The following is a 17,992-nucleotide window of genomic DNA, read 5'->3' as shown; positions in this document are numbered from 1 at the left end:
CTTGACTCGGCAGACTCTAGGAAAAGAACTCATTTACGCTTCAAACAGCGTTTCCGGGTTCAGAGCGAGGCGCCAGAAAAGACGGATCCAAAGAAATACAAACGACGCGACGTCTCATTAGCCGCACAGCAGGGAGCGAGTTTTTGCCACGTGGTTCTGCTCGTGTATTTTCAGTTGTACAGTAGACGTTTACCTTGAAGGACATCAAATTTAAGCAGTTTGTAATTTGATAAAAGTATATATAATAACACATAAAGGCTTGTCGGAATTATGTTATAATTCAAAGCTAACCAAAACGATTTCAAGGGGACGTGGTGCAAAATGGAGTTATTATTAATGGTTGGGTCTCTGAAGTGCATACCCAAACCATCTAAAGCAGGGGTGGCAAACTGCGGTCCTCGAGGGCCGGTGCCCTGCAGGTTTTGTAGATTTCCCTACTCGAAGTGCAGCTGATTCCAATTAACAGGCTCGTTATCAGGTTTCTGCAGAGCTTGCTGATGAGCTGATCATGAATCAGCTGTGTTGAAGAAGGGAAATATCCAAAACCAGCAGGACTGCGGCCCTCGAGGACCGAATCTCGCCACCCCTGATCTAAAGTAAACAACCAAGAACATGTATAGTTACACTGTATGTCTGGAAAGATGAAGAGCATGACCCTAAAAGGAACCAGGACCAAAGTTCTTAATTAACACTGTTATCGTAATCTTTATTTTGTCACAATTGTATGTCAAATATATATACGTCTATGTGACATATATTAGATGACATATAATGTATAATTTCATTTCTTTACAATAGAGAAACAACATAGAGACACACTATTTTGGTTTCTAGGTAGAAGCTCCCTTTAAATAGTGGTGTTTTTTTTTTCCTCCCAGTTTAGCTCCCACTCACAGTTTGTTGTCTTGTTATGAGTTTATTCACAATGTGTGCTTGTTTGGGTCATTTGCCATAATGATCCGGCGATTTTTCTTTCTTTTCTTTTTTTTTTTTTGTCGTTCGTCCTTTGCAGTTCAATCTGTTCGTCAAATGGCCTCCGATATTGGTCCATGTGGCCGCACAGATGGTCCCACCTGCCAAACAGCAAAGGACCAACTTCTAGAAACTTTGCAAAGTTAATCCAATCAACTCGAATTCCCGTTTCCTCTGCAGATGGCCAAGGTGCAGCTTGGGTTCTTGATGGCGGTATAACCTTGGCCCGTCGCCTGTAAACCACAGATTCCAGAGCCTGTTTGCGCTCTGGCGGAATACCGGCCGCTTTGACCAGTCCCGGCCTCGGTAGCACCCGTGCGGTTGATGTGAGAACCCAAAGACTTTGTCATAGGACTAGAAATGTTTTTCTGCTTTAATGCCTGATGGATCTCTGCGGCCATTTCAACGGTGGAGGAAGAGGGCGTCTGAGGGCAAACACTAATGGGCACAGCACTCTCACAGGGAGGAGAGGAAGGGCAGCCGGCAGGGACGAGACACCCCCCTGGGTTCTGGTCAGTTGTATCCAAACGCCTTCCCTCAAGGTCGAACGCCTGCAGCGAGGGGATGATAGGAACAGAACGGGTGCGCAGCGAGGGCGGCGGGAAGCAGCTCCCCTTATCCAGGCGAGTGCAAGGCACCTCGGTCCATCCCTTTTTCCCGGCAAAGTGAGAGGTCCTGCTGAGGAGGGTGCCGACCTTTCCCCTGCTCGGATCACACCTTGAGGCAGGAGAGAATGAAATGGGGAATTAGAAAGCAAGTTATTACGTTGACCTTTAGATATTTCTCATAAAAAGTGCCAGGGTGTGGTGATAAACCTGCTTTTCTCCTACAAAACAAAATGATCTCAGCAATTTCCTCCCTTAATTGCTGTGTGATTATTCATAGCCTAAGTTGGTACGTGATGTTTAACTTTGGAATTGCCTTGAATATCTTAGAAAATACTCTTTGATAGAACAACTGCAGGGTGCTTGGCCTTCACCTGATGCAGGGTAAACATACTGACAACAGGTATATTTCCTCCCTTACCTATTTAAGTTAACTAAATTATGATAACTGAAAGAGTCACAAAAACATAGTTGCCATCTTTTCAAAGTGTGTAAATACCGTAAATCTATACTGCAATGGAAAAATTGGGACTCCGTTTGGGGTACTATGCTCCATTTTGTTTTACTGAACCACAATAACATGGGATGAAGAAACGGGTGCTAACAATCGTAAATGTTAACCCCGCTCAACTATTCACGATAAAAATCTCTATGGGCAATCTGACTTTGGCCGAGCCGCAGATTCTGCGATTGCGTTGTGACTTAGGAAGGTCCTGAAACTTCTTCCCAGGCTTCAAAATGGTTGTGTTGAGTGTGTAAACAGCTCACATAAATCTTTTTCTTTGTATTTTCTGGCAGGGGCACCACACTGCCTCTCACAGGTCATTTTTGGTAACTTGATGGAATTCTGATTGGGAGGGGAGTAACCCCGAGATTGTCGGTGAAGATTTGATTTGTGTGTCTATCGCAATTCTAAATCCGGTATGATGTTGAAAATCGGTCTTGATAAATCATGATTGATTGCGATTTCACGCAAATGCAAGAAACCGTGAAATGTGTGTAAGCGCACTCCGTGAAAAGCAGCAAAGAACTTATCAAGAGTGGAGAAGTTGGTTCATGCGCACCAGAGTTAATGCTGTTCCCCGGTCCTGGGTTCACATTTAGATTTACCCCCGCCTTAGGAGACAGCCACCGTTATTGCCAGCCTTCTGAGACTGTTTGTAGCATAACCAAGTTTATATAATTGAATTACTTCCCCACTCCCCTCGGTATTCGAAGGGGAAATGCAAGCTGGAGGTAAATCCGGCAGATCAAAACATATCTAAAAATAAACCCCGTTGCAAAGTTGCCTTCAGTTCTGTCCTTATCTGTGGCGGGTAAATATGTTTTGATGCTGGATAATAAAAGTGACAACGCTCAGCGGGGGATTTGTTGTCTCGAAATGGGAAAACGTGGAGGGGCACTTCCCGAGTTTCTGCGCCGCGCTCAACCCTGTTTTTTACCCTCCCCGTCTTTACCCTCCCCGTCTTTATCCTGCACTATCGTCACAATCTCCCCTCACTTTACCTCCCCTCATCCCGCTATCCACCTCCCACTACTCCTATCCAGAGATGAGACTGTGTATCCATGGCAACTGTGAAGAAGGGAGAAGGGGGGGGGGGGTTCTAAAGCTTGGTGTTGTATGTCTGCTCAGTCCAGAAATAGGTCACTTTAACCTGCTAGAGGGCCAGCAATTGACGGGTAGCACTGCGTTGATGGCTAATGAGATCGAAACGTGTTCAACTTCGTTAAATCGCCTGGAGCTCCTTTGTTTCTCTGAAAGTGGACATCTGCTAACCAGGGTATTGCTTCAATGAAGTATTTCTTGGGGTGGGGTGGGGGTGTGGATATCTGGTCCATGAAATTTGACGGCGTAACATAAGGATAAATCCACGGCGTATTCACGGAAATGTCATCAGAAGCACAGCAGAACATGACTGCCAGTGTCTGTTGAGTGACTGATGAGAGCACATTTCACACTAATTCTCTTTCAAATGGAGACAAAAGCCCTGACCTCAATTGGGGATACGCTGATTCTGGGATGGAGAACTGCTTGGCTCCGTGGAGCTTTGTTTTAAAAAAATAAAAAAAAAATGTTGGAAATAGGTCACATAAAGAGTTTGGCAGCAGGCAGTGTTATCTTTGGAGTTGCCGTGATGTTCAATCAAACCGGCTTGCTAACAGGAGCATCGCGAGGGACACTGCTGCTTGCTTTAATGACGGGCGGTTTTGATAAAGTTGCACAGTCTGACAGCAAATTAGGCTGTTTCTGAGTGACGCCCCGGAAAGCACTTCCTTGCACACCGAGCTTGCTTGGGCAACTCGGTAAAAGCGAAAAATAATTCCGTGTTCTCAGGGTTGTATCAGAGGGAAAGCTTGCTTGACATCGAGTATCGTCATTTAAAGGAATTGCTACATAACCTGCTTTTTAAGTCTTATTTACCTGCTCCAAACCTGACAGTTGGTTTGAGTAATGACCACCGATTTTCATGACACTTGGCAGATTGCCTTAACATCTCTTTTCTTACTGATGTAACTACTGCAAAAATCAAAATGCCTGCATTTGAATCTTTTTTTGGACCATCTCTTGTGCGCTTTTCCTCCTGGTACTCTGACTTGCTTCCACCTTTCAAAATCATGATTCATTGAATTGTCCATAGCTGCGATTGGCTTAGTGACAAGTTCAAGGTCTAGCTTGCCTCTAGCCAAAAATCAATGAAGAAAATGAATCCATATGATAACCGTTTTAAATGGTTCTTTACCAGGTTCTTTTAGTTTGTTGACTGCAATCTTTCTGTCTTGCCTTGGTAGAGGTCTGCGCACTACTGCCAAGACCTGTCATGATGGTGTCATGAAGGGGTGATTTTTGAGTGATATTTAGTGATGTTTTGTCTCGTGAGATGTTTTTGTTTTATGTGGCCATTATCAAGTTTCAACTGAAGTGATGCTTGAGTTCATGTCCTGTTAAGTTGGGTTCGCGACCGTGAGGGCAAGTGTCTGTTTTGTACTGATGTAACCGTGATATAACCGTTATCTAGTTTCAACTAGTTTTAGGCTGTGTGATGTCAATCCTTAATCCTTTAGATGATGTGTGTGTGGTGTCAGGAATCTTTGGTACTGTGTGATGTGTGGGTCGACAGTCAATAGGAGAACTTCATGTCATACGATGTCTTGCCACGCTCGATGATGAGATTGAGAGATTCTCTATATAAGTTGTCTGAGTAGTGTGTGTTCTTTGTCGGGTTAATGTCCACCTGTTCCTGTGTACAGCGTCTCAGAGTTTCTGTGCCTCTCGATGTGAATAAATAGATAAAATCTTATTTGTGTCTGCGCCTTCGGGATCCAAATCTCTCAGCACATAAGACTGAAGAGTGAACACTTGATTGATACCAAACCCACTGAGTACATGTGTCAGAATTTTGTCATTGGGATTCATTCATTACTCCATGAGAAATCGAGAAAACAGTCCTTGGTTTGACATCCTAAATCTGTGGCAATTAGCGTAGTCGTTTTTGCGTAATCAAGACATGTCGAACCTCTGCTATAGCCAAACAATGCCTGATCAGGATTGGCACTATTCAATTCCTCCACCTTTGAAGACTAAATCCAGACGGAAAACTTCAGTGCTATTCCAGTCCAAGAGAGAAAATGTCAGCGATTTCAGCCTCCCCTCTCGTACTTTTAACCAGCTGCTGAACTTTAACTTGTGATAACTGTAAAGTAGGACAAGTTGCTGTCCTGACTTGACATCTGCGCCACCATGAAAGCTTCTAAAATGAAATCTCGACGACGTCAGATGGCCAATATGTGACTCCGCCGGCATCTTTTGTTCATTTTCAGATGCCCGCAATGAGGTCACTTGAACCTCAGTCGATCGGTTGGATCTGCAAGGCAATTATGTGAGGCTAATGAGATTGGAAGTGTTAAACTAAACAAATTCTTCTTATCTCCCGAGGAAATGAGAATGTGATTTAATTGCCTGGACCTCACAGATTTGGCTTCTGTGATAATTTGTTGTTTTTCTGTTGAGGGTTTTAGACATCTAACCCCGAAAAACCCCAAGTCAATGTCCATCAGGTCGTATGGAATGGACCAACAGAATCGTTTACATATTCACACTAATCCAAATTAACCAGGGCTGACCCTGTTTAGTTTGAGTGATGAAACGAGATCAGACGTCTTTAGAGAAATATGGTAGACAACCATTTTTTTGTTCTACTACAATTTATTCTCCTAAATTATTTATTCTTATAAAATTAAATTACTATAGTTATTTTTGTAAAATTGTTAATAGACTATGTAAAATTATCTAAGAAAGTTGTTTTGCTCATAATTACGTTAGAGGATTAGGGCCAGTGAAGAGAGCAAAAAAAGGTTGGCAGGATTCATGACCAGAAGTGTTGACATGCAGTAATGACAGACTTTATACAAAATTAAAGCCTTCTGGGCATGCTGGAATTCTCTATGATCCGTTGATTAGCATCTGCACTGTTGTCCGTCTGCCCCAGACCGAGAAGCATCGCAGATAAAACACAATAAACAGGAGGCGGAGTGCCGGCAACACGGAGATGCCAATCTCCCATTTGGCCAGTTATCGGGACGCGACCCGCCATTTGGGATCAACACTGTTGTCCTGATGATTTGTGACAGCGAGACTTGAAGGAGGGCTCACAAGATCAAATCTCACAAGGTGTTTAAACCAATGGTTGGCAACTGGTGCTCGAGAACAGCGATTCCCAACCTCTTATTCAATTTCCTGTACAGGTAGTCCTCCACTTACCAACACAATGGGTTCCAAGAGGTTGTTTGGATGTCAAATTTGTTTGTAAATCGAATCACATTCAATTTTGTTTCAAAATTACATTTGATCTAATTATTTTTTTCATGAAAAAAAATGTTAAAAAATGAATCATATACCGTATATTTTATATACAGTACATAAATTAAAAAAAATCACCATCACCATAAATTTAATCCATCCACCCATCAGCCATTATCTGAATCACTTTTACATTGAATTAAAATTTTATACAGTATAATGCAATAAAAACAAAATACATATGCTTATTGTACATAGATGGTGGAGGAGTTATTGAACTGAGTTCATGTGAGGCTGCTGAAGTGGAAGGCATTACTGTAACTTTCTCAGGAAAGCGTGTTTTCCGACTGTCCGTGAAGTACCCACGAATGTTTTTTGTCGCACATGACGAGCCAAGATGGCGACCGCCGTGTCAGATTCAAGTGATTTCGAAGCTGAGGAGAGCTCGTTTTGCCACTGATATGTTTTGCTGCTACGCCGGTAAAGAAGACGACTGAGGGCCGCTTCTCATGAATATCCTCCAGGAGAGCCTCTGAAATGTATTCACAGTCTGCCGCCAATATCGAGTGCATGAAGAGAGCGTGCGTCGTGGCTGCTGTGCCGCGGAAGAGAGGTAGTTGTAATGCGCAAATGGCGCGATACTGCTCGGTGGGTGGTTGTGGCAGAGAGGGGCATTGCACTACAATACTGTAATGTATGATGTGGTGTGCACATAACCCGTGGGCAGTATTGTGACCCGTTTTGGGCTTTTTGATGGTTCTGGCCAAGTCATTTCAAAATAAGATACTGCCAACGGGATTTATTAAAAATGTCATGTCTGGGTCACGCCAGGGTTAAGTTTGGGTTCATTGACCGTGAGGTCAAGTGTCTGTTTTGAACTGATATAACAGCATCTAGTTTCAACTGGTTTTAAGCTATGTGATGTCTAGATAAGTGATGTCAAGAATCTTTAATCCTTTACCTGGTCATTTGAACTGAGGTCAAGTGTCTGTTTGGAATTGATGTAACAGCATCTAGTTTCAACTGGTTTTAAGTTATGTGACAGCGATGTGATGTCGGGAGCTTTGTGATGTCAATCTTTACTCCTTTACTTAGTCACAACCAATCAGATCGATTCATTGTCTGTAGTAGGTGTCTGAGAAGTGTGTGTGTTTGTCGGATTATTACCACTGTCTCTCTGTGCAACTCTCTTTGTTTCTCGTCTAGTCAAGTTTGTTCCACGCCTCTTGATGTGAATAAATCGTTAAAATCTTATTTGTGTCTGCGCTTTGGGATCCAACCTCAGCACATGACAAAAAAATATTAACTTGCGAGCAAAATACAGTTACTAAATACAGTCAGTTGTTCGTATCTCTGAGTGTTCATAAATCGGATGTTTGTAACTCAAGGACTACCTGTACGACAAATTGTGTATTTTTGTTCCTCAATCTATTTCCGAATGCTTAAACAGAAAGTTTCAAGTTAAAGTAGTTTGACTCGACAAATACAAAATACACATTTTTGGTTCTCAGTGGCGTCTCCTGAGTCGCTCTGCTGGACTGATTGAGTTTGACACTGACTCGTCTTCGGAAGATTTATTAAGACGGCAGCTAAGGGGTCATGAGGATCTGGGTTAAGGTTCGGCGGTCTTGATTCATTTAAGAGTAAAGTGTTTTTCATCTATTAACACTGAAAGTCATCCATTCACCTTCACTAACATGAGAATAACGATACAGTATATATATTGTCGCTGTCAGGCGCAATCCTCACATCTCCAAAATCCACAGCATTACATCATCTTCCCCAAACTCTTTCACAAAGGTCATAGGTGATCCACTAAATAAAATGACAGAAATAATTCTGCACGCACTTAACTCCATGGCTGAGCAGTTCCTATGAACTCATATGTATATAATAGGCCTGCACGATATATCGTTTGAACATCGCAATCGCGATGTGTGCCCCATCGCAAGACGTGCGATTTTTTATTTTTTAATGCAAGTAAAGTTTGTTTTGCTTCATAAAGGTAGCAAGCTACCTCTCGCGCTCCCCCCCTCCCTTCTGCTAATCAGTCACCGGCGCCGCTTTTTTTTTTTTTTTTTTTGCCTTAAGTATCTGGCTTGTGTCGGCATGCTTTACGAGTACCCAATAGCCTGAAATAAGGCCGGTATCGGCCCATACTTTTGGGAAATACTGCACAAGAACGCCAAAGTAAAACTTCACCTCCTTAACGACTCCACGTCAGTCGGCTCCTCCTCCTGCAGGTGCTTGTAGACGTGACCGGTCGCTCGCGACGCGTCCACCAGATTGGACGGCAGCTTCAGCTTCCCTCTGGAAACGGGCGGCGTCCGGAAATGATTGGTCTCCTTGCGTCTCAGTGCCGGACTGAGCGAGAGGGAATTGCTCCTGGAAGCGCAGATAGCAAAAAGCAGCAGCGGCGGCGGAGGCGTGGATGAATATCAGGGATTTAACGTAATAAGGCACACGGCCGTACGGATTCACTAATCCCTTGTACAATCTTTATCGCTTCCTTGTTTGGGTTGACCTTTCGGCTAAGCGCCCACAAATGGAGGCGGCCGGAATTGATGATGTTCGTAAAAAAAAAAAACGTGGCAGGGATGTGATAATCATGTGAAACAGATGTCATTTATCAGTTACACCTTTTGATTTGCGTAATCATGCAGTCATGTGTGAGGGCTCAGACAAAGAAAGGAAGAAGGGTGAGGGAAGTGGCGTCCCTGGCTTTGCAGGGGTGCGGGTGGTCATAAATCAACATGGCGGGCATGCTGCCGATGGCACGGCAGGAAAAGTCAAAGAAGAAGGTCATGAGGAGGAAGAAAAAAAATAAATCTAATGCGGAATTACAATGATTGTGAAGCATTCTTATATCAAATCAATCAAGGAGTTTTTCCATTTAAAAAAAATGCTATATATTATCCATTTTACAGCTAAAATTACATTTTTAAAACAACCAAGTTGAGGTGTCAATCCACCGCGGCCTTGCGCTGACCTTGCTACCGTCAGGAATTTTTGCTGAAATTATGGTGGAATAATTTAGCTCTAAAAGTTACACTTTTCTAAATATTTATATTTGGGTAAATAACAGCATTTTTTTCTTTGTTTAAATTATTCTTAGTAAGTCACAGTGTCCCATCGCTACTCATGTTGTCCTTCAACAGAACAAAAAGCCTTGCTCACTCCCTCCTTTATATATGTGCGTCACTGCTCACCCCTCCCCTCTGCTCGCCGATAAGGAGCGATTAAAAAAAAAGTTAATTGGAAGCATGTAACGTTAGATCATATTGAGCCAATCATATTGCACTCTGTCTTGAAGTCCCCTCACCATTAAGTCCGTATCCCACAGAGGGGTGAACGTTTGCGAGTGTGGTATAGGAGCTTTACTGTTGCTAATTGAAACCTTGACTTTTTAAAACAGTCAAACCAGTAATCAGCCCAAAACCTCGGCAGAATACAATAATAATGAAAAAAAATTGTTTTAGTACGACAAGCCTTGGCTAACGTCAGCTTGTTCACAGTTGTTTCTCGTGGTACGATACCTCATTCTATTATCCAACCAACTTCATCCTAGCAAAAATATATTTTCCTCCTAATCCTACGATGGCATTAAACAGGCGCCACACTTGTGATTTACCTAAAACAAGATGTTAATGCCTCATGGGACCCAAATTCCAGCTAAAACATTTTACGGCTTGCTTCATCAAGAGCCGCTTTGGTCTTTTTCCTGTGAGCGCTTTTGTTTGTGTTGAAGCACAGTAGCAGCATGTAACACATTCTTAGAGTCGAGGTGAAAAACAAAACAACAAAGTTGTTGTTCTCTCAGCTTGATATTTGGCAGCGAGGACATTGAAGTCGAAGAGCAGCTCGTGTGCAAAACTTTCGAGCTCGTACACTTCACGCAGTTTTGAAACGAGAGAGAGAGAAAAAAAAATCGACCTCAGCTGCAGTTGTTCAGCCATCTTTGATTGCGGATTGTGTTGAATCACTCTTGCTATTGTTGCCGACACCCCAGGAAGTCTGGAGATGATAAAATAAATAAAAAGGGTGCTTCCAAAAGTAGCACAATCCCAAAAACAAGCGTCCTGATGTAACCCGCTTGCCAGTGGAATTAATCCTGCGTTATTTGATCACTTGTTTTATGCGTTTTATTGAGCAAACCACAGCCAAGTGCGATGTTCCCAATAAATACATTTGTACTCACCCCGAGACTAAATTCCACTCCATCGATTAGCCCTCACGAGTTCTTCATAATTCAATTATGACATTAAAACGTCCAGGCGGTGAACCATCGACTGGCGGAGCCCGCCATGATTACGCATCGATTCCAAAAGTGCGTCAAAGTTTGCGGGCGAAGCGACTCGGGAGGAACGGCGCGGACGCGAGCGAGCGAGCGAGCGAGCGGTTCTTATTCACGGCGCATCACGCTTTTGAATCGATTGATCGAGGCGGCCATTGATCTGGACGCTTTCTCTGCCGGGATATGTGTTACAAGCCCGAGGAACAAAAGAGATGAGCCGAATTGTCGCTCTTGTACACCCACTCGCATAAAAGAAGAGTTGTTTGGTGTCTTTCTTTTACTTATTACCTCTCTAACTACGCTCCAGATTGCACTGCCTTTCTTTCTTTCCATTTCATACAGAGGAGCAATTCTGCTGGAAAATTAATGTGTGGATCCACAAATAGTGTCTGGGGGCATTCCTTATACTGTGGATTGGGGAAGCGTCTATTGGTTGGAGGGCTTTATTTGGAATAACAGTCCAACATTGTTTCTGCTATATTACAATTTAGGACTATTATGGATAAATATAGAGCAAGAACAAGAGCCAAGGCAGATTGAGCGGAACTAATGAGTCTTGTAGGTCCCTGGAACATAAACATGGAGGCACACAACCACTGTACATCTGCATCGTAAGCCAACATGAATGTTGTTTTTTTTTTGAATGGGCGTTCAAACACCGTGACAACGAGGCGCTCTTAAACGGACACGTCTGTCCGAAGCACTTGACACAAAAAAAAAAAAAAAAAAAAAAAAAAAGTTCTCTCTCCAGGATGTGCGCGCACTCATGGCGGACAACAAGGCACTCTAAAATGACCATGCCAGTCTGAAGCCCCTGTCCCATATGCTGGCTGTCACACGACTTTAAAAAAAATGATATTGCATACCCGCTCTCTCTCTCCATAACGTGTGCGCACTCATGGCAGACAACAAGGCACTCTAAAATGGCCATGCCAGTCTGAAGCTCCTGATCACATGCTGGCTGTTACATTTGACTTTTAATTATTATTTTTTAAATATCATTCTTTCGCTCTCTCTCCATGATGTGCGTGCACTCATGGCAGACAACGAGGCGCTCTTTATAAAACAGCCACGCCAGTCTAAAGCCCCAGTTCACATGCTCGGTGTAACGCCAGATTTATTAAAAAAAAATTTGTATTACTCTCTATCTATCTCTCTCTCTCTGACTTGCCCGCACTCATGGCAGACAACGAAGTTCTCTAAAATTGTTATATCAGCAGACTATCCGAAAGGAATTTTTTTGTCAATGCACATGTCAAGTACAGAACAACAAAATTTACTTCACAGTTACAACCCGTACAAGAGACAAAAACGGGAAACCTGACGGGTTGCCAAATTGCACGGGTGGGCGTGTAGTAAAAGTAATAGGGAGTGGTATGCTAGTTCTACTTTTATGTATCCCAGCAGCTGGTACGCAGTTGTTTTCACTCAGGAAATAAACTTATGAAACAGGTACGCTTTGGGTCATACTGACAGCTTTTTATGAGCCTTTTTATCTCGGATGGCTCACAGTGTGCTGCGGTTTCTCGGGTCAATAGCCCAAAACGTCTCCAAATCATCCATCAGAGTCTAATTCAGCTCCGCCTCGTCTGACTCCGACAAGCAGAAACAAATGATTGACTGTCCGCCGCCCGGGATGAAACACCTGCGTGACACCGCGTTGTCCCCCCCGCCTCACCCGTCGAATTTGTTGCCTGTCAGGCGGCGGCCTCCAATCACCAACACATCCTGCATGTCCTTGCTTTATCACGCCCAAAGCTGCACTCATCACGCCGACTTTAAATAAACGCGCGGCGCTTTATGCACCGTCTTGTCTTATTTGCATCCCATTACGTGGCAGATTTACGGCCGTCTTTCCGGCGCTGCCCATAATTAGGACAACAGCGATACATCAAGTGGAAAGCAGACATTTACCGTCACTCATTTCTGGTGAGTGCAAGCGGAGCCCGCGGGAATGAGTTGCAGCGAGCTAGTTGTGTGCTGGTTGCCTGACATGAATGTCATAAAGTGTCAGAGTGAGTCGGCAGACGTTTCATGAAGAAAAAAAAAAATCAAAACACATTAGACATTTTTTCTGTTGACTTCCCAGACGAGGTTATTGTTGTACACGCCACATCGCACTCCTTTTCCCGCTCGCGATGTTAGCAAAGCAGAACCACCTCCGACATCCCTCGTAGACAACATGACACGTTTTGTTGTATATTTTGTCGAATGAAGCAAAGCATAACAAAATATGGAAACTATAATTAACTCTGTGTGAGCTCACTTCCTGTACATTTTAGGGTATGGCTACTAAGGCCTCCCAATTGTCATAGAACTAGGTCAAACGCACCAGGACATGGCCCTGACAAAACTATGTAGGGGGCACTACAGACCCATTTTTTTGTATTTGTATATTTTAAAATACAGTATTGAAGTTTTCACCAGGCATGATTTGTGTTTTCATGTTCATCAATAAATGCGAGTGATTATAGATGATGATAATAATAATAATAATAATAATAATAATAATAATAATAATAATAATACATATATCAATACTAATAATAATAATAATCATAATAATAATAAATATTATTCCTACAATAACAATAGGCATCTCACAGCGGTTGCTGCTTGGGCCCTAACTAGAGCTGCGAGCAGCTATGAAGAGCACAAGGAAGGCAGAATAAATCTCTAACAGTCTTACAAATGGATTTTTACTTCTGTTTTATTTATTATTAATTTTTTTGGGGGCCAGGCCAAAGTTTTATGAGTTTTCATGAATGTTAAGACCCTCCTCTGTGGTCATCTGTGACTCAGGGATGTTTACTCTTTTCCAATTATTGTTTTCTAACAAGCTGTAAAGTGTCGTTTAAAAATGCCGAAATTTGACAAAGACAAAGCGGTATCCATTTCACATATATCATTTGAGCACAACCCGCCATATAGCCGTCACAATTGTTTACATCAACCGTTTAGCGTCTAAAGGTCAGCGCCGTATTGGAGGTTGATTGCATGCCAGACGATGTTCACCTGAAGCGTTTCCCTTTGGACTGTGCTCTGCCGAGAATGTGCGGCGATACCGTGGACGCCCCCGGCGCCGCGTCGCCGGCGCAGGCGTGGGTGCCGCAGGCCTGCAAAGAAGACACAAAGCGATTGACGTAAATGTATGCGGATCGTGACATGCTGGGGTTGACTTGAAGCAACACTGTCTAATATGACCTTCAAAAGAACAGCTGCTAAATCTTTGTGACGATGCACTGCCTTGCAGCAATAAAAATTGTGTCCTTGTCATCCGTGGCAATCTGTAATATTTGTGGACTAGCCTCGACATTTCCTTTGTTGTACAGTGAATACATGCTAAATAATTGCGGTTAGCTATATATTGTTATTTGTTGGGGAACCTATTCTCAGCTGGTTGCTGAAAATTCGTGTGGTACATCTTGATGTCTCGCAGTAGTATAAAATAGGTTCAAAATATTTTTCCGTTTTTTGGTGTTATTGTTTGTATGATAACTATTCATACAGACTATTATAAATAGTTTTAGGGGGCCTCACAGCCACATTCTAGCGCTTTGTGGGTAGCATTTCTAGCTAAAATGAAATACTAATAGTTGGATGTTTACCAATTTAAACAAAATGATGTAGATGAGTTTGAAATTATATTAAAATATTTTGGTAATCATTTTTGTCCTATTTTTACAGTTTAAACTATTAACATAGGTAATTATAAACGTTTTTATACTTACACTAAATGTATTAGTGCTAGCATTGATGCTAACAACAACGAGATAAAATGGATGCCACTCCATGGGTGAGCCATGATTTGAATGATTTGCAATTCAGTGATTGTCAATGTGGTACGTGTTGCCTCTAGTGGTACGTAAAAGAATCTCTGTCAGCTCATAGTTAAGTTATATTTAATTTTATGTTCAAAATATTTGTATTTCACAATTTTAATTAGGTACAACTGTACAACTGTTAACTTATGTATGTAAATCATTAAGTACTTTTTTTTTTTTTCCATTTTACTGCAGTGGTTATGTTCAAACTGCATTTTGCAAGCAGCTTACATTAATATTCATTTCACATAACTTTTACAATAAAACCACGCTCTTATTTTTGATGAACTTTTAGGCCCACAACACAACTGTGCTTTAATGTTGGCCATTATGGTGGTACAGTACTTATATATTCTTCCAGCTATAGTACTTGATGTAAAAAATTTGAGAACCACTAATTGACTTCATGCTGTGACCCCAAACAACTGTCAGTTTTAATCAAATCATGTTTTTTAAACATTAGTGAGGACAAACTACGGACATGAGTAGAAAGTCCTGAACAAGGGTTGTCTTCTTGTGAAAAATAATTTAACTCATTCACTGCCAGTCATTATAGAAAATTTTTACATTTCCAATACTCACGTGATATTACATTCAATAATTATATATAAACCGAATCTACCAAATAACAGAATAGACTCCCTACTTTTTGTCCCGTCCCGTTCTTTTATAATTGACAGCAGAAAAATGTAGGTTTGCCAAAATACAGCCATTTCTCCCATGGACTCTGAAACTGTGTTTATTTCCTATAAAATGGGGCAATGATGTCATCTACCGGTGGTTGGGCATCAGTAAAGTTGTTTCCAAGTTTGATATTTACAGTGGAGCATGCTCAGATTCGCCCCCATTTAGCACGCTCTAAAAAATACAATTGACAAGTATACTTGTCAAAGGCAGTGAATGAGTTAAAAAATGAATAAAAATACAAAATTCAATTCAATTACACTTGTGAACTGTAGAGGGAGCCCTGGAGCACTATAAATCCAATTATTCCTCAATGCTGATTTCACACAGCTCATCTAGGATCCATTTTTAGCAAATAAAAACATGCTGCAAGTGATGTAAGACGGCGCAGTGGAAGCGCTCGGGGGTAAATACATAATGTGGGAAGAGAGTGGAGTATCAGCGCACTCCATAAGGTTTATGTCCCCTGTCAGGGAGAGGAACCACACTCTCTCTCTCACACACACACACACACACACACTGGCGTATTCCCCCACGCTCAGGCGCCGTCTTTAATTACACTTTACATTTTAAAGCTCAGATTAGAAGGGGACGCTTTGTGCATCGAGCGGCACACTGGCCTTCACAGACAACAATTAATCCCGCACAAGATTACGTTAATGGCTCCCCTGCCCTGCTCTCCATTCGTCTTTTACCCTGGTCTTATCAAAATGAACAACATGATCTGTCGGCAATCCCCGGGAAGCACCCGCTGGAGCGCCCCGGTGAAAATCGGGAGATAATTCACTTTTTTCGCAAACAAGACCTCCCACTTTGCCCTTTTATTTCGCTTGGATTTGTACAGCATTAAATGATTAACTGTTTAATGAAAATTGTCTGTTTAGGTTGTCATCAGAAACATAATGATTTTATGCCCTTGACACCCAAAGTGCCATTTTTTAATGCATAAAAGCTACAAACATCTTTGACACCAACATTAAGATGTTAGAAACAAAGTGGATCAAATTTAAGGGTTGTAGAATACAGCCCTGTGGAACACCATCCAATATTTAACATTACCAGGTTATTGACTGGCATCCAGTTCAGGATGTAGTCTGCCTTTTGACGAATAATCCTTTTGGGGGGGGATTTGTATAGCATTAAAAGGACATCCCCTCAACATCGGTTTTGGCATTTTTATGAATAATTTTCATATACCTAAAGGGTTAGGAGCAGGGGCGGAGCATCACATTTTAAATTACAATCGCAATATCGAGGAAAAAAAATAATCAAAATGGTTCGACCCTAGGTATAAGTGTGTCCACTCTCCAAATGGTGGCGTCTTTGTCAGGGGAATAGAGGCGAGTAATCCATCCATCCATCCATTTTCGAGCGCTTATCCTGTTCAGGGTCACGGGTGAACTGGAGCTGATCCCAGCTGAATGTGGGAGAAAGGCAGTCTCCACGCTGGATTGGTCACCAGTCAATCGCATCGAGAAACAGACACGCAGGGGGAATAGAGTCCGCCCTGTGAACCACTACACCGCCAACAGAGAGAAATCTCTAGTCAAACCGTGAGCTTGTTCAATTTGGAATTGGACCAAAAATTATGCCGCAAATATTGGGGTACAATTCAGTTCAGATTACTTCAGCGAGTGTCATTATGGAAGTGGATTGCATTCACTTGGGGAGTCGTGTTTTTCTTTTTTTTTTTTTTTTTTTTTTTGTTCAGTTTTTCAGATTTTTTTTTTTTTTTAACATTCCGAAGAACTGTGAGAAAAACAAATCCCCCCCCCAAAAAATAGAAAAAAAAAAAATATCTGATAAACAGAAGAAAAAATATTCACAAGAACAGCAAAAAAGTTCAGAAAAAAAAAATCTGAGAAATGGAAAAATAATTATCAAAAAAGGAAAAATATTCCTTAGAAAACATTACTTAGAAAAACTTTGGGCTTTTGTGCGACATATTCAATATGAAAGAGTAAACATGGGAAAAATTTGATAGCATCAGGAGCAAAAGAGACTCCAATCGAAAACATCTTCACACTTCAAGCTACATCACAACATCGGATTCCTTATTTGATAGCAGCTCCCCAATACCTACCTCCATTGAATTTACTTTTTGGAGAGTTTCTGCTTGTATTTCTTTGCAGGATGTCAGAAAAACCTGCGAGAGGTGCTGTTTTGATGTGAACTAAGAGGTCCTATGTTATTATGCAACTTGACCTGTGAAGATGTTTTTGATTGAAAAAAAAAAAAAAGCTTTTGAATTCAGTATATATGACCCCCTAATGCCCGCAAATTCAACACATTTCTTTTTTCAGTTCTTGACAACTTAGAATGTTTTGAAACTCTGTTGTGTGTGTGTGTGTGTGTGTGTGTGTGTGTGTGTGTGTGTGTGTGTGTGTGTGGGGGGGGGTGTGTGTGTGTGTGTGGGGGTGTGGGGGTGTGTGTGTGTGTGTGGTAAAATCCACATTATTCACATTGTAAAATGTGACTTCTAATGGCTCTGCAGATAATCCAGCTTTTATGATGGCGTCAGTCTACATTATTTCTGTTGTATCCACTGGGGAAATAATGTTGAAAAGTCTGACCAGCGTCTTGGATTGTATCCACACAGCACAAGCTGCAGACATAAGGGAAGACGTTGCAAGGTGTAACCACTTAGCTAACTTGCTGCTTGCCTGTTTGTTTGTGGCCAGGTTTTACGACTCTTTAAAAAGCCTTCACAATACAAGACAACGTGGAGACAACAGGAGGACACGGGAGCCTAATTAAAAAAAGCTATAGAAAACCCCTACATTCAACCTAGCATTAATCCAGCCCTTCTTTATGG

The 17,992-nt window shown here is 41.9% G+C and overlaps 1 protein-coding gene and 1 long non-coding RNA gene across 3 annotated transcripts in view; one reads left to right on the top strand and one right to left on the bottom strand.

Moving 5' to 3' along the window:
* The window catches only part of LOC144004663 (uncharacterized), a 74,136-nt gene that overhangs the window by 10,844 nt on the left and 45,300 nt on the right, over nt 1–17,992 (top strand). The window lies entirely within an intron of this gene.
* Nucleotides 1,013–17,992, bottom strand: part of nrg3b (neuregulin 3b) — a 200,234-nt gene continuing 183,254 nt past the window's right edge. For both annotated transcript variants that reach the window (XM_077502035.1, XM_077502034.1), the window contains exons 7-9: nt 13,685–13,785; nt 8,578–8,760; nt 1,013–1,689 (exon numbers count right to left, since the gene is read on the bottom strand). In XM_077502035.1, the coding sequence (XP_077358161.1) occupies nt 1,125–1,689; nt 8,578–8,760; nt 13,685–13,785 (849 nt within the window). In that variant the 3' untranslated portion in view covers nt 1,013–1,124. The remainder of the gene's footprint in view (nt 1,690–8,577; nt 8,761–13,684; nt 13,786–17,992) is intronic.

The sequence above is a fragment of the Festucalex cinctus genome, chromosome 17 (assembly GCF_051991245.1).
Source record: "Festucalex cinctus isolate MCC-2025b chromosome 17, RoL_Fcin_1.0, whole genome shotgun sequence".
In the NCBI taxonomy this organism is placed as follows: domain Eukaryota; kingdom Metazoa; phylum Chordata; class Actinopteri; order Syngnathiformes; family Syngnathidae; genus Festucalex; species Festucalex cinctus.
The sequence above is the reverse complement of the archived record's forward strand: the minus strand, read 5'-3'. Positions and strand labels throughout refer to the sequence as shown.